Source organism: Apteryx rowi, unplaced genomic scaffold, assembly GCF_003343035.1.
Source record: "Apteryx rowi isolate R43461 unplaced genomic scaffold, aptRow1 scaffold_27, whole genome shotgun sequence".
Lineage (NCBI taxonomy): Eukaryota > Metazoa > Chordata > Aves > Apterygiformes > Apterygidae > Apteryx > Apteryx rowi.
In genome coordinates, this window is record NW_020449085.1 from 3,797,285 (window position 1) to 3,814,252 (window position 16,968).

At 37.3% G+C, this 16,968-nt stretch overlaps 1 protein-coding gene across 1 annotated transcript in view; it reads left to right on the forward strand.

Moving 5' to 3' along the window:
* TSPAN3 (tetraspanin 3) overlaps positions 1 to 16,968 on the forward strand; it is a 29,263-nt gene that overhangs the window by 448 nt on the left and 11,847 nt on the right. The window contains exons 2-3 of the mRNA XM_026068254.1: positions 13,474 to 13,665; positions 14,744 to 14,818. Coding sequence (XP_025924039.1) covers positions 13,474 to 13,665; positions 14,744 to 14,818 — 267 coding nt within the window. The remainder of the gene's footprint in view (positions 1 to 13,473; positions 13,666 to 14,743; positions 14,819 to 16,968) is intronic.

Here is a 16,968-nt window from a genome sequence, read left to right on the forward strand (position 1 = left end):
CCCCCCCTCCCGGCCTCGGAGGTGGCGGACACTGGACGCGCTGCATCAGCAGCCCGTCGGTAAAGCGAGCACCAGAGATCTTTGAGGTGGAGACGCTTCCATAACTGAATACAGCTTGCGCTGTTCTGTGGAGGCTGTTGGATCTCCGCCTATTTACTTTCGGTAAAGCTGTTTTGGACATCTGGTTTTTGGCTTTCTATTTAAAATGCCAGTCCCGAGTACTTGGAGATACGTGTGAAGCGCTGTTTCCTTTCACCTATTTTTAACATAAAATTGTGATGTATTTAACTCTAAAAGCTACCCTTGTGTTTCACTTCTTCTAGTAAGCACAGATGTATAGTAGTACTTACATATTGCTTAAAACTGCCACGACTAGAACTGCGACAGTGAGACAAAAGCTAACTTGGTTTATTGGAGCAATAGATTCCTGTAAGCCACTCTTTCAGGATGGACATGCAGGCTGTGATTTGATATAATATTCACTGGTGTAATTGCCTTGTGGGTACAATATAACTCTTAAGTAAATTAAACCAAAATTAAGAGCATTGTGTATATTTTAAGGTTGCTTTTTCTGGATTGAGCTACAGTCTTTTTCATCGTCTAATCCCAGCTCCAGGAACAGAAGATGTGTGGTCCTAGCTGTTCAAAAATTTCGGCTTCAAAAAGGAGTAGTGGGTGATAGGCTATTAGAACAATGAATATAGCTGTGGTTTTTTTATTTGCTATTGAAAGTCATATGAAATCTAACAAGTGTTACATGATACATGCTCTTCTCTTAACTTTTTACAAAGAAATGCCTATCTCATATTTAAAAAGTGAATCACGGTCTGTCAAAATGCAYGTTTGTCCTGTTTCACTGGCTTTTGTGTCTCAAACTCGGAGTTCAGAGAGAGATGAGCAGTAAATACGAGGCATATTTGACTTGAAGTGATGCATATGAGGACTCAGTAGTTTTGACTGAGGTATATAGGCTTGCTTACTTATCTTTGAAGTGTTATTTAGTTATATCAACCTTTTAATATTGTCGTTTGTTTGGAACCTCCTTTGTTGGGTGTGGCTTTTTGTATTACATAAATATGGCATTTAAAAAGGCAATTTACAATTAAAATTTAAAATTTAAATACAGCATTTAAAACGGCATTTAAAAAGCAATCTGATAGCTGCCAGGTGATACTTAAAAGTTTACGACTAGATATGTAGCTGTTGTAAGTTGTATTTCTGGTGACATCTTAAAATAGGGGTTGTTTTTTCCCCCCCTCTTAGTTACTGATATAAGTTAGATTCCGTTTTGCATAAATGAACACAAATTCTTTATGCAATTTCACCCCACCCCAACCCCGAATGTTTAGTGATAGTCTTTCATTTTATATATCTGAAAGGGATTGTCTGCCACATTTAGTAGTTTAACTATGTGATCAAAGTTTGTGCAATTATACAGCTTAAATAGAGGCAGGGGTAGAAATTATTTTGTGTAGTGTTGAATCTAGTGCTTTACAGTTTTTAGTGACTATTTTGGCTCRAGACAAACTGGACTCCCTTTAAAATGGACAGATTGTGGTGAGAGAGGAAATACTTCATGTCRAATTAAAATGTCCCCAATCTTGTGTTCTCTAAGTTGTCTCCAGTCTAAGAAGTCATCAACTTCTCTTGATAGCTTTTTGGCAGGAAGGCAGCTGGGTCGCTTGTGCAGAAACAACCATACTGCTGATCAGCTGCATGTAGAATAAGGCGGGTTTTCAAAAAAGTAAGAATAATAAAATCAATATTTTTCTCTCTTTGGAAAGCTATTGCATAGAAATAGGAAAGAATGGGTGTGCCCTCTTTTGTTACAGATTTTCACCAAAAGTAGTAAGTAATCTTATCTTAAATGGCAGAAGGAAGAATTTCAATTCTTGATCTAGCATGTTTCATTTGTTGACAGATCTGAACATGTATGTTAACATTTAGTACCAGTCTAGTTGACTRTATAACTGCTTCCATGCCATTACAGAACTCCTTTGATTATCATCCATATGTAGGTCCAGTTTTGATGTTTAGATCATCCAGATTTCCGCTGAGTCTTTTAACAGTAGACAATTACCTGTAATTGGTCAAGTAACTTTGAAAGCTTCTTTAATTACTTTTATAAATTTAGTTTATTTCTACAGAATATTGTGTTTAAATCCTATGTATTATGATCATAATCTTTTTCATCATCTGTAGTAATAGCAAGTGGCTTCCACATTTAAGCCCAAGAAGAGTTTGCTGTAGTCGTCGAAAACCCTGCTAGAGTAGCTGGTAAAAGTGAATTATAACATTCCCCTCCTCCCCCCCCCCMAAAAAAAAAAAAATTGCCTGATGCTTGTAGGATGATGTGACTGTTCAGAGTGCTTTGATAGTTCAGAGCTTTATGTACATGAGATGCTTGGAAAGTTTTGTCATTTTTCTTGCCTGAAGAAGAAGCAAAGGTGGTTCTTGTTATATTCCTCAGTAGTGAATGTAACTTTAAAAAACTTGATATTCCAAGTTTTAAACTGCTAAGCATGTTGATCCTTATTTTTTTCCTTTGGTACTGCTTTCTCTGTAGTGCATGGTCTGAATTCCCTAGTGGGGTGTTGATCTAGAGCAGAGTTCAGGGAAGAGTATTTAATATCTATCAGCTGTTCTTTTGATAGGCTGAACCTAATGCTGTCTGGATAAGAAAGCTGGAACTTTCTTATCTAGTTTAAGTCTTTCAGCTTTTGTGATGCTATCACCAGCTGATCTCTGCCATTCTCGGGGTAATTTGAAGCTTCACAGCCAAGCAAGTCTAATTTTGAGTTGTTACTAAAAGGGGCTGTGTTTTTGCTGCTCACCTTGAGCAGTCATTGGTGTTCTTTAGACCCTGCAGTTAACTAGTTTAATTCCCTGTCCAGGAGAAAACTAAGCCTAAAACAAAGGTGAAAACTTATGCTTGTTTAGCTTCCCGACCCTGGCGTAGCAAGTATCAGATGGACACAAGTACTGGTGCAAGGAAAGAGCCAGAAACAAGAGGAAGCTGGGCTCAGCACTGGGCTGCACTTTAAGCAGCAGCTAGGTTTCTTAGATCAGTATTATAGCAGTGTCAAAATGCACCCTGATTTTTGAAGTGTTTAAGAACAGGACTAGCTTAAGCTGTTGTATTTCCTTATAGATAAAGAGCATTGTCTGATTCCCCCMCACACACACACTCCACCCCCCAAACTGAAGTGGATAGTTTCATTGATGGCACCTTTACTCTTGCATGAAGCTGCAATACTGCTGCTGTTCAGTATGAGTTCATTATACTGTACTCTGAGATGTGTTTACTTCAGGCTTATATATATATTACATTCATACGTTGTCTATTTTCTGCTATTTCTTTAAATTCACAGAGATGGTGAGATACTAGTGTTTGATAATGGATAAGCTTTAGAAAAGACCAGCAACAAGAAAGTTGCTCCTGTGTCTAAACTTTATTAGTGTAGGTGTGACTCGTTGCTAACAAATCCTGCAGTTGACATGGCTGCGCAAATAAAACTAATATAGAGTGAGCAAGCTGGCAATGGCAAGTTCTTTTTTCTTTTCTAATTCTTTTCCAAATTGTTGCACAGTGAAGGAAGAAGGCTAGTTTAAACAATACCACTAAAGACTTCTGCCAATGCAAACTGTCCCCATTTGTGGTAACAGACATCAAGAGGAGTGTCCTTAGTTGTACCCCCCAGCCCTCTTAAATCATGATAAATAATGTTCTCTTCTGTTTCAATATTGGACTTTGGTTTGTAGTCACTGTATGTACCAGCTCTATGTAATCAATTGCAATGTTTGCCTTTCAGATCTTCTGAATTGAGCAGATCAGCCTTGCTAACAGGTCATAGCTTTGCTCACTCTTTCATCTGTGACTGTTGATATTAATAAACCAAACTCCACCCAATTTGCCAGTGATTTTACAAATTTGTCTCCGGAAAAGTCTTGTGCTAGGTCTCCTTCAGTTTTCTCATCAACATTAAAAAAAAATTTTTTTCTTGTTTTCACTTTTTTTCCCCTTGCTTCCTCCCTAATTCTTATACTAACTTTGCATTCCCTTATGTTTTTGTTATGTGCTACAGGATTTTTTTTTTTTCTTTATTTGAGAAAAGGGCTGGGCAAACTGCCTTCTCTTGTCTCTCTATCTGCAGAAAAGATACTAGTTTGTCATATAGGAAGCTGGATGGGATTTATGCACCTTTCCAAGTTTCTGGTGTGATACTTTCAGAGTTTACCTTAGTTTTATTTGCAAGGGAAACAAGCGTTAAATAAGTCTACTGTGGGCTCACAGACTAACTTAAAATCAAGGCTTTGGAGAAAACCACCATTGTCACTGGTATTTCTGCAGAGTAATATGATGTAGATTCTTTACAGCACTTGAATTTTAGATAACTTAGCAAAGCATGCTTAAACTCAGAGGTACTTCAAAGACGTACACTGATAGGAAGCATCAGCTACAACTTGCCCTTCTCAGAAAGATCAGAGAAACAGAGATCAGATTAATATATTTTAGTGTTTAACTATGAATTAACTTTGGAGTAGATAAGAGAAGTTGCAAAGGAAAAGCTGTACTTCAGTTTACTTTTATCTTATGTTTGCCTGAGATCTGTTTGGTCAGGAATAAGTCCATTTTTATTTAGATTGTATTAATTTATTTTCTTTAAGGAAAGCTATTGCATAGGAAGTAATTGTGAAGTGACAGACAATGCATCTTTGGAAAGAAATGATAAAACTTCTAGTAGATATGTTTTCAGAAATATCTTTAGAGTGGAAATGCCTACGCCAGAATGTCTGAGGATTTAGGAAATTGTCTTTTTTTTTTTTTTTTTTTCTTCCCAGTGGGGAAAGATGAGAATAACTAGCTTGAAAGGAAAATGTTGAACTGTAGTCTGTCAGGTACTATTTTAACACTTTTAAAATCAAAAAAATTTTTGAAGGGTAGCATGTTGAAGAAAACCACTTATGAACAAATTGTACTCATAAAATATTTGAGAACAATTTTTTTCAAGCAGTTTGTGTTAAAAATACAAATCTGCATTGATAGGGAGAAGAAGAAATAAACTTACCTGGAATAAATATTTAAGAGAATAATGTCAAGTGTATTTATTTTGTTAACTCTCAAATTAAGGCTTTATCAGGTAGATGGCTTGCATAACTTGGTGAAAAGCAGTTTGAAGAAATAAGACCAAGACAAAAATCGGAAGGAAATGTTTTCAGGCTTATGTTTAGGATATTGGATCAAAGGATGAAATATTTAAAGACACTAGTAGTCTTGCATCGGAAAGGGAGTCTGCCTACTTATATATCTTTAAGGAAGGAGAAGTAATTTCAAGGCATGCTTTGAGAGCCTGCACCACTAGAACAGTACCTAATACCCTGTGTGTGTGTTGGGGTTTTTTGTTGTTGTTTTTTGTTTTGTTTTTGTTCCTTTCACCTGTATGACCTGCTTCTTGAAATGCCCCTAGAAATGGAATGAACTCTGAATCTGCTTCTATGGTACTTTCTGCTCAGTGGTTGCAAACTAACTTTTTTAACTGCTTTTGCAACTATTCAGCTGTCTTGAAATCACTAGTCTTACAGTTTATCTGACTAAGTCACTTTAAAGCATTCTTTGGTAAGGTTTGATTGTTCAGAGAAAGCTCAAGACTTCAGTTTTATACAATGTGAATACTTCCTACAATTCTATACTCACTTTACAACTTACGCTTACCCATTACCATACAGTAACCATAGTGTTAGCAATTATGTAGTATTAAATCATACAAAATAGCTCTGCTATCCTTGAAAGGAACTGTAGCTGTGTGTGATGTATTGTGGGTTTCTAGTGGAGAACAAGAAAGAAAACACCCCAAGGGCAAAATTCAATGAAATTTAGTGTTAGAAAGATCATCTAAAAAAGGTAGAGCTCACTTGCTTCTACATATAGGGGTCAGCCAAGTAATTTTTTTCTGCTTTGCCGTGAGCTTGAGAATTGTTTCTGATCTGAACTTTCAAGGAGCGGGAAGTACTAAAGAAAATTCTCGAGTGTTCTTTGGTGCTCATGAATTAAAACTGACAGATGAGTCAATAGGCTCCCCGTCAGGGATTACTTGATTGAAATCTTTTCCTTGAAGGACTGTCGTTTCTGGATGTGAAAGTTATATAGTTTGCTTCTGGTGGTCTGGCAGTGAAATGAGGAATTTATTTTCAGGAAAGTGTAACGACTTGGAATCCAGTGCATTAAAGATATTTATTTATTTATTTTTACCAGAAATTAGGATTTTTCAACCCCTGAAATTATCAAGACCTCTCTAAACAATTTTCTTGCTGTGCTTGGACACAAATTCTGAAGTAGCAAGCATGGGCCAGGCCCTGATTTTGTAAAGGCTTTGACTTCCTTTTAAGTAACACAGTAGTAGCATTATCTGTCTGTACAGGATGAGTTTTAAGCCTTCAGTTCATGAGATCCTTTGGGATTATTTGCATCAGGTTTTCTGCTTACAAACATTGTTTTAGCTACTGTTACAAAAAGCTACTTGCAAAGCTAAATGTAATATCTTTGAGTAGTATGTGGAATTTAAAATACTGCTTTWCCTGGCAAGCAAATTGGTTGAATGGAATAATCATTGTTCTTGTGCAGAGCAAGGAATCTGGAAACAGTGGAGCATCAGGTCAAGTTACAACCCTGATGACAGAATTTGTGTAAAAGAATGGTTATATTGTTACGATCTCTTCTCTTAAAAAATAAATAAATCTTCAATCTGCTGGTGCACTGCCTCTTGCAATTAGTGACACTTGCACGTAATGCCAAGTGCAAAAGAAGATTAGCTCAGCCTTTTGCTTCAGTTGCAAAAGCAATTGATTTAGAGTTCTTTAATGTGTAGTGGTACAGAACTGAACTTGGCTAGTATAGATAAAATACGGCTTTAATATTCTATTGCTTTGTTTTGTAAGCCTTTACAATATTTTTAACCATGTTATAAAATTGAATAGAATTGTTAGTCTTCCTCTCACAAAGGGTTTGTGAGACAGCCACAGCTCAGTGTTCCAGATAATGATCTGGAGAATGAAGTAGTGTGTGTCGGAAGCCATTGGATTCTAAGGCAGGTGGGCACCTGCTTAAGCAAGTAGAGAAAATATTTTCAAGTATCCATCTATATTTGTTTCAGAGGGGAATGTGGGGGGAGATAGGGAGAAGCAAAGTACTGAAAACAGTGTAAGGAGACATAAGTAGCAGAGAGCTCTTACATGACTTTTAATGTTAAAAGTGAGAAACTAGATTTTGAAGGGCAGAAAGCCAGAAGAAAAGCTTCAGAACAGGAAAATCACTTTTATATCTGACAGTGATCAGGCTGTGAATACCCTAGCGATGGGGAGAATTGAAAATATCAGAAGAATAAAGTAGTAGAAGTCAAATGAAAAAGTAGTGTGAAAAACTACCTTTGAAGATAGTAGGAAAGAAATTTGGGTGGAAAATCAGGTGATACCAAGGTCCCAACTGTACTTTTTCTTACAGGTAGAAGACTTTGAGATGCTGGCATGCATTAGGGAAAAGTAATTGTTATGAGGAAAGAAACTGATAAAACTGTACATCTTCATAAATTTCTTGTGGAATGTATGGCCTTTTAAAATATGTTCTCACATAGAAAGGCTGTGGAAACTTGAAGATTCATTTAAAGTTAACATAAGGAGTGCAATACACAGGTTGGGAAGATGGTCCTTGGACAGAATCCAGGCAGAAAAAGTGAGGGACTGTTAGTGTGGAAGGCAGGAAAAAGAAAATCAATTTTATTTGCCTCTCTTACTCAAAGATGACACAGATGGTGTATCTGAGTGTACCGTAGTGCATTTTACTAAAACATCTGTTTCAAGACTGGGATTGTCATGGAATGACAAATATTCACGCTTAGGATAGCATCTATATTACTACTGAAGTTTTCCAATCAATAGTAAAGTTGGCACTAATAGGAAGTTATGTTTGCCCCGGTGTTCAGTGTCCTTGCCAAAAAGGTGGAAAACTTTTTTCTTAACTACTTGGACAGAAGATGTAAATATTTTCTCCTCACATACAATATTTTGCTGCTACTTTCACTTGCTTATTCACTTAAAAGAGTGAATAAAATGCAGATTCCAAGGGGACAAATATTCTTCATTGGCCCAGTTAATTAAGAGTACCAAAAAAAAAACTTCAATTTTTTGTGGGTTCTATTTTGCCCCCAAAGTGGAGAAAAGCCACTAGACAGGCAAATGGTTCAAGTAACGTGACTGACAGTGCTTTGTACGTACAAAAATTCCTTGTATGAGTCTTCAGATCTGTTTTGGGTGAACATTAGTAGGGTAGCATAAGAAAGCATTAGTTTATGAATGAAGTTGCCATGTCCATGGCTGGTAACTAAATGATCAAGAGAACAAGCAGTTTCAAGCTCTGCTTTCCATTCATCTTTCTGGCCAGCAGAAGTTTGAGCTTTCAAACTACTGCTGTATGTGAGAAACATTGAAAATACAAAAACAGTTCTTAATGTTTATCTGCAGACTGCTGACTGTTTCAGGGTAAGTCTGGAAAACCTGAAGCCCTGTATGCCTCAGTGCATGTCAAAGGTGAAAGCTCTCGGTTTACTTCTGTGAAATAGGTGTGTGCATAGGAGGCTGTGTGAGACCAGCCCAAAGGCATGGGGAAGTTTGTTCACTTATTCTAAGAATCAAACTTTAAATATGCTTTCTTACGATATTTTGAGAGGTGCTTTTTGTCATTGTGTGCATCATGCATTAGCTCTTCAATATTCCCCTCTCCAGTTACTTGCATACTTGTTCTGCTTTTAAAAATTACTTAGATGCCCATGCCAAAGCAATACTATCAAGCTTTTCTGACCTCTAAGAGGTCTATGCATTCTTAAACTTTTGCCCTGGTGAAAGGGAGGGCTAAGTGCTTAAGCCTTTTGCAACAAACTGTCTATGTTGACTGTACTTGTTTTGGCAATCTCTTTTAAAGGTTATTGCATCCTGAAATATGAGTATGCTACTTCAGGTTGGGCACTACAAGAGAGATGCAAACAACTGTAAAGGGATGTGTGAATGCTGAATAACCAGTCATCTCCCTGGAGCATGCATGTGACCTGGCAGGGATTCAGGAGCTGCTGTCATCTGTATTCAGGGCCTTGAGCAGATGAAGCTTGAGAATTCCTCTTTCAAGACCTGTTTATCAAAGACTTATTTGAACTGTGTGCAGTTCATATGTTTGGTTTCCATTTAATGTTAGGGAAATTCCTGGTAGTAAATATGGCGGCTTTTTATTCAAATGCCTTTGTGTTTGACCTCAGCAAATCCAGACTTCTGCAGATTTACTGTTTACTTTGCAATCCTAAACACTGAGACATGAGTTACTTTTTTTTTTAAGTGATCCTTGTGTCTTTACTTGTGATACAGATTTCAATTTCTTTTAGTTTGTTCTTTGAGAAGCCATTGACAGAAGCTCATGATACTGTTATGTATTTAAAAAAGGCACATATTAAACTTTATTCTTGAACTGCAACAGATCATACCTGGAGTAAGTCCATGTTATATTAAAACTTCTCAAATGTATGTTTAACTGAGACAGCACTGTTCATTGTAGGTAGCTTAATATAGGTAAAACTACCTCTTTGCCTTTATCTGCTATAATGGTACTTAAGCTTTATTTACATGAGCATATACATGGGACAACAGATGTGGAGGAAAGTGGTTTGTGCTGAGGACCAGATGTTGACACTACTGCGCTGGGGGTAGTGAGGAAGGACCTCAGACTAGTCTGGTCCCACGRACTGAACACCTGTTAGCAGTTAGTGTGCTTAAATGCATTCATCTTTGGCTTAGTTTTATCCAAAAGGAGTCCAGTTATTCTCTCTAAGACCAGTCAGTGATTCAACCCAAAATGTAGTCTGTGAAAATGGTCAGCAGATGAGCAAAAAGGATTGCTTCTAARGCACTCTCCTAATCTCAACTAAAATGCTGATGTAGGTGCCCCCTGGCTGGTTTAGAGCAGGTTGAAGAATGGTTGTGATGTAGAAGGAGAAGTGAAGGCATTTGAAAAATTTTTCCTGTAAACTAACTAGATAATGTTGCTATTTTTTACAGTTTTTCTATAGACTAGGCAATGATACCTATTCAAAAATTGCTTTAAACTGTAATCCTCAAGGGAAAGGGATTTTCATCTTAGTTTTTAAAACTTTGAGTGTGAAAGCTCCAGCAGGCACTTTTGTTTTCAGGGCTTTTTTAGAAGATTATTTGCTCAAGTGATTCTGAGGAAAAGGTAGCCTTAATTGGTAAGGATATAGCCACTTCATCAAGTAGAGGCAATGTCTTTCAACTTTCTTATGTTTCTATTGCAAGTTTTGTTTTCTGTTTTATAGATAGACTAATACATACAACTGTTGTTGAAATGCTGTAGCTCTTTACACAGAAAAGCTAGTTCCACAACTCCTAAAGAAATAAACCTAAAGATAAATGCTATCATGGCTAATTAGTTGTCATTATACCATGTGTGAAAAGAATTTAGTTAAGACTTCAGACTGGGTTGCTCTAACCTGAGAAATCTGAAGAAAAAATCTGACTTTCCATTAGTAATTACAAAATAGTAATTTCTTTAACACAGGGTGGTTTTTCTTTTAGCTTGAGAGAGTATCTAACTTATGCTTGTTAGACTTATTGTGTCTGGAATAATACTGGAAGAGCAAAGTTTTCTAGAAAGCATATGATTCTCAAAATAAGGAAGGAAAAATTAACACCTGCAGACAATTTAAGCTTTTTTAACTGTTAAAATTTTTTTCTTCTTCTTCCAAATGTCTCTGTAAATGTGTTTGCTCATGCAGTTAACAATCTCAGGTCTACTTGTATGAACCAGATCTTTCTTGGAAAAGAAAGAAGCCCCTAAGCATCAATTAAAACACAGCAAAGGAGAACTAGTGGGCTCACAAATGGTTCTGATTTCAGTTCTGCTGTATACTTTGACAACTGCAGCTGTGTTTTTCCCCTGCCACCTTGCAAAATACCACATTTCTGACAAGCATTTTAGTCCTTAGAAGTGGGAGATGACATCACTGGCCTATCGTTCACATGCTTCATTGCTAGGCAACAGTTAATACGATTCCGTTGTTCAGTGACTCTACTTGGATCTTTGCTTTGTATACAGAAACTGTGTCTGCGTTTTGCCATGTTGTACCTAACGTGGGTAGACATGATTTCTGGAATTGTATTAGCATTTCTACATGTCTCTTGTGCAAAGTGGCTATATATATATTTTTAATATATTTTTTAATAGCTTGTTCACTTCAGAATTTGTCTGGTGAAGATGTCTCACTTTTGGTATTTGATCATTACTTTTTTTAGTTGTTTCACTACTGTTGTATGTACATACCACCTTTTATTGGATGCACATGAACCTCCTGGATGCTTTAACATTCCTTTGAAGTAGTCACTTATTTTCAGAGGTGAAATATATTGCTCAAGTCCACATAGAACTGATGACACTTTTGAGTTGGCTCTTAATGCCTTGCTCTTTGAGTTAGTGTTTTCTATAACACAGTGCTGTAGAGGCTATTCCATATTTAAAGCATTATTCTAGCAGCCATTATGCAGTGTTGTTCTATAGGAAAGAATTGCAGTAACACTGCAGTACTAAATTACACAGTAGCAAGCAATGCTGGAATATGAGGTACCAGTATTCTTTTGGCTTGTTTTGTTCTGTGTCATGCTGAACACGTTGCACAGAGCGCTGTAAAATCTCTATTCTTGAAGATTTTAGAGACCCAACTGGACAAAGCCCTGAGCAACCTGGTCTAAATTCAGTGTTGGCCCTGCTTTAAGCAGGAAATTGGACTAAGTGATCTCTAAGTGAGTCCCTTTCAGCCTGAATTATTCATTCATTCTTTCATTCCGTTAAAGTGTGTCCCAGCCTCTATCTGCTTGAGCTAATGCTATGCATCTGTCTGCGTTCCTCTTCCCAGTCCAGGGACGGAGTAGTTGAAAGGCCTCTGAGTGGGAAAGAAGGGCTGGAGGCAGCTTGCAGCATTCTTTTCTCCAGGTCGGAGCTGAAGCATGCAATATTTCAGTTGAGTGAACTTTTGCATCTGGAGTATAGACTGCATTGTAATAGAGGTGCTGTACCCTTCACAGCAAGGTGGAATTTCCCAGATCATGGCTTAGTCTTTGCATCTGCTGAGCAGAGTATTTTAGCTTAACCTAGWAAAGCAATGCAACTTGTGTGTTGGGATACCAGAAAAGTATCTGTATCATGAAATATCCAAATGATAGTCTGTCACTGCAAATCAATTGAGCATAATTAAATGCCCCGTTTAAAGAGGAAATCGAACATTTAATGCGTAACAGGACTTTTTCATTCTGCAGCAAGCATGGCAAAGATGGTTATAAAAGGTTTTTGTAAAGCAAATGTTGATGAAGTAAGGGGATTTATTTCCAAATAAATGTGTGTTAACTGACTTCTCAAGCATCAGCTGTCTGTCCTTCACTAGTTCTGTGTAGCTTTAAGTTAATGAAAATACTGATATGTAGGGAGCCCAGTAATTTTGAGGGAGCTAAGTGCACTGTGGAATGATACACGTGCTTCATTTTAGAGTTTTAAATTTGTGAAGTGGCATTAGTCTTGCAGATTTATCCTACAGGCCTTACTTGCTATTAAATAGTAGTAACTTACAAAGTGATTTTCCTTCTTTAAAAAAGACTGTTTTGTGCAATGACCCTTTTGAGAATGTCATCTTTTAAAAAATTGAAGAGGCTTGTAGGATGAGTCTTAAGTATTTAGTTCAGTCTTTTAATAAACTGGAGTTTTATATTTGTTCTTATCTGGTTTGTTTGATTAGAGTCAGGTTTTCAAATGCTGCGAACATTTCAAAAAGACTGTTTTCAGCAGTTCTTGTCTCTCTAGCTGAGGTCAAAGCTTGGTATGCATATATAAATGATGTTCTAACATTAGATCACATATGGTAGATAGCAAAATGGAAGAATTAGTAAGTAAGTAACAGCAGGTAAAATAACCACATATATGTTCTAAGAAGTTTTTCAATTGCAAATAGCTTGCTGTTTGGTTGGGCTGGAATCCCGTTCTCACATGCTGCCTCATATTTTTGAGTGTTAGACTATGAAGGGTTTAGTTCATGGGGTGGGGGAGAAGTTTTAGGGAAGAACAGGCAGCAAGATTTTAGTGTTTGTAGCACGGTTGCCGTCATTTGGTAACATGCCTCAGGGAAAACTTCCATAGCGTAGTCAAAACTAAATCTGCCTAGATGAAATGTAGTTTGAAAGTTGGAATTAGCTAGCCTCTGTTTGAGATATTCCTAACAGACATACCCTATAATCTAGCAAAGATGTCAATCTCCAAATGTCTAATTTCTGAGGAGAACTATTTTATGGACCTTGATAAAACAATTGTTGCAAAATAGCCTTACAGGAAGAAGGGTTTGGCGTTCAAAGAAACTTACCAAGTTACTGTGTTTATTGTAGGCAGCAGCAGGCATATTGTGCTACGTGGGAGCCTATGTGTTCATCACATATGACGACTATGATCACTTCTTTGAAGATGTCTACACCCTCATTCCAGCAGTTGTTATCATAGCTGTGGGGACGCTCCTCTTTATTATTGGACTAATTGGGTGCTGTGCCACGATTCGAGAAAGTCGCTGTGGACTTGCTACTGTAAGTTGCAGAGTTTCCGTGTGATGGTGATTGCCTGTTGTGTATATTTAGCCTTTTTCCCTTTTAATAGACTTCTAAAATGTATGGGGTTTTTTGTTTGTTTTAATCTCATTTTACGACTGTAAATTTTTTTCCCCTTGTGTTTTGCTCTGTCTGTATTTCATTATTTCAGTTTTATCTTCTGAATAATGGTGCTAAATTAGCTGGTTCTGGCAGTGGAAGACTCCTCAGTTTTATCCCTTTATAACAGGGGTGATCTCCTTAAAAGTGACACTTTAAAACTGTGTCATGATTTATTGATACCATTTTAAAATTTCTTACCTGTTCTAGATGAAAAGCTGAAATTGGAGGGGGGGGGAAGGGTGGGCCAGGAGCCATCTTGATTTAAGTGTCTTGCATGAAGGTGAGGTTAGTTATGCTCACGTTTTATCAGTGTGGCTTAATTTGGACATTTTGCTTCCAGTATTTTATGCTATTTGTTTCCAAGCATTTTTTAACTGTAACTTCAGCTTGAGAATTGGAGTAGGAGAAGAGGAGAGAGGCCAATACTTGACTTTTCCCCATGTTTCTGTTGTATTTTATTTGATGTTTTGTAGCCTTGTTTAACAGTTTGAGTGCTCTTAAATATACCAAGGCAAGTGCATAACTTGCTGCCTCTGTCAGTTATTTCAGGGCTTAATCTAACAAACATTCCCTTAGTCTGCCTACTGCTCTGAAGTAGCAACCCAGGTAGCCTCTTTGATGTAACACTGAGGTTCATGTGATAGGAAGAAGAGTGCAAGAAGCACTTGATTAAACCGGTCCAGTGTGGTGTTTCATTCCTAATGGTCAGCACTTGCCTATCTGGGCAGTTCTAATTCTCTTTATTACTTGGTGAAGCTATGAACCCTTGATTTCTTGAATGAAATTAACTGTGGACTCATTTGGTCAACTTTAATTGCCTGCTTTATTTGCTAAATTAAAACCTTATCTGAGAAGTTGCTTTATTATAGGCCTCAGAGGCTCAGTTGAGACTTAGACTCCTAGAAAGGAGGTGGGTGAAACTGTTTTCACAAATACTTTGGATTGTGTTTTACAGTTCGTGATCATTCTGCTCTTGGTTTTTATCACTGAAGTTGTGGTGGTGGTTCTTGGATACATCTACAGAGCAAAGGTAATAATCTCTCAATTTTGATAAATGTTTTGTTGTGAACTGTGACCAAAATACAAAAATAGTACAGTCTGTCTTGTATTTGATTCTGTAGAACTGTTAGTGGCTATTTGTTAAAGAAAAAACCCTAATAAGTGGGTTAATTTGAGCTGTCAATATCTGAAAATTGATACTGTGTAATAAGTCAAATAGATTGAATATAATATATACAGTTTAGCTTTACAGGTGGTCGACAAGGTTATGGCTGAAGAAGTTATGACTTGTCCTGGTATTTAATGAAATTGTTCCTATCTTTCAGGTCCTTTTTTCTTTAATTATATTTCTACCAGCAAAATGCATGTTAGAAATATACCACATAGCATTAGGGATATACCAAAACATAGGTTGAAGAAAAAGGAATTTCAAACTTGTGCAATTTTGCTGGCTTTTGTTATAGCTGCATTTTTAGCTGTGACATGTAGTATGACAGCATCATAGGACACTTCAAGGATGTCTTAATAGCAAGCTGAATTAAAGTAGCAGCATATACCTTTCTTTGGCTTTCTGTGGTTATATAAACAAAGAAGCCAGGTCTTGCTAGCTTGGCATTCTCCTGCTTGCTTGTGTTGTGTGTTTTTTGTTGGGGGGGGGAGGGGGAGGTTGGTGTGTGTGTGTGGTTTCTTGAGGTTTTTTTGTTTGTTGTTTGTTTTCTGGAAGAAGTGGTGAGACAACTATTAAGTAAAACATCCAGAGTTTTTGCTTGCTTTACTGAAAGAAAATTGCCTCAAGCAGCTGAGCAACAATTGGAATAGATTGCTTCAACAGAAATTCCCAATCAGATATTTAAATTCAGGATATATTTTTCTCATGGTCTACATCTGGATTCTGGATTTTGACGGTGCCTTGAGAAGATGGGTGGTTGTTCAGATAGGACTCTGTAGCTCGTAGCAGAAGTAGTCCTTAGAAGCAATTAAGGAAAGTGGTACGCTTCCTGGAGAATGTGAATCATCCTGAATTATTACATAACTTGAATGGTTGCCTTCTGCTGCAGTACTTGCAGAGGCATAGTGTATTACTGTGTAATAATTCAGACATCACCGATCTGGACAGAGCGTTGGTCATCTCACTCTTCTGGGTTCCAGTCTTAGTGGTTTGCTTTTTTTCAGTTAATAGCATTCAGAGCAGATGAAATAAGATGCATGTGTCTTTCCTATCTAGCCCATCTGTGAAGTTACACACTTAATCCAAAATTGCGTTGGTCCCAGCTGCACGTTGCTGTCATCTCTTCTTTTGCCTTGCTACCTACCATACAGCTTCACAAACACTAATGCAGGGTCAGAGCTTGGGAGAAGAGGGAAGGCAGTATCTTTTTAGTGGCAGCATGGTCTTATGCTGACATAAGGCATTTGTGAAAGCCTATATTTGAAAATTAAATCTTGCATCTTTCAAAAGGAGAGACAGGGTTGTTTTTTAGTAAAAATGCAATTTTCTGCTATGTTTCATTATTTAGTGTCTTAGATTCTTGTTTTGAAGTGCAACAAGAGTGTTTAAAAAAAAAAAAAAAATTAACAGTGAACTGGGAGGTGAAATCAGCCTAGATTTCTGATTATTGTTGCCAGGACAAATAAGCAAAGCACAGAGCTGCCTTATTTTGTTCAATTTCAAACATGGCATATATAGGGTTTGTGGATATGTTGTTTAGGTTTGTTTGGGGGGGGGGTTGTTGTGTGTGAGTCTTTTGGATTTTAAGAAAAACAAGGCACCCAAATCATGTTAGAATTACTTTAGTGTAATCTTTTCAATCCATCCTTTTGTATAAATTTGTAGTCCTGGCAGTAGTTGTCAAAACTGTTGGTACCAAATGTGACTGAGCCTAATGCTGCATTGCCTCAATGAGGTGGCATTGTGCCTTGTCAAATCAAGGTATGACAACTGACCTTTAAATCATTTTTATAACACACCTCTGTAAACCCATGTGCATGGATCCAGTTTACAGACTCCTTCAGAACAATGTGAAGCTTGTCTAGGCCGTATTGTGATAGACTGACCTGCTGCAAAGTCTGCTAGTGTTGGTCCTTAACAGTAAAAATAAGGTTTTCTGTAAAATGGCAGCAGGGATTAAACAGGCTATCAGTTGGTTGTGGAGTTGTAGGCTTTCCTGGATAGTGATTCAC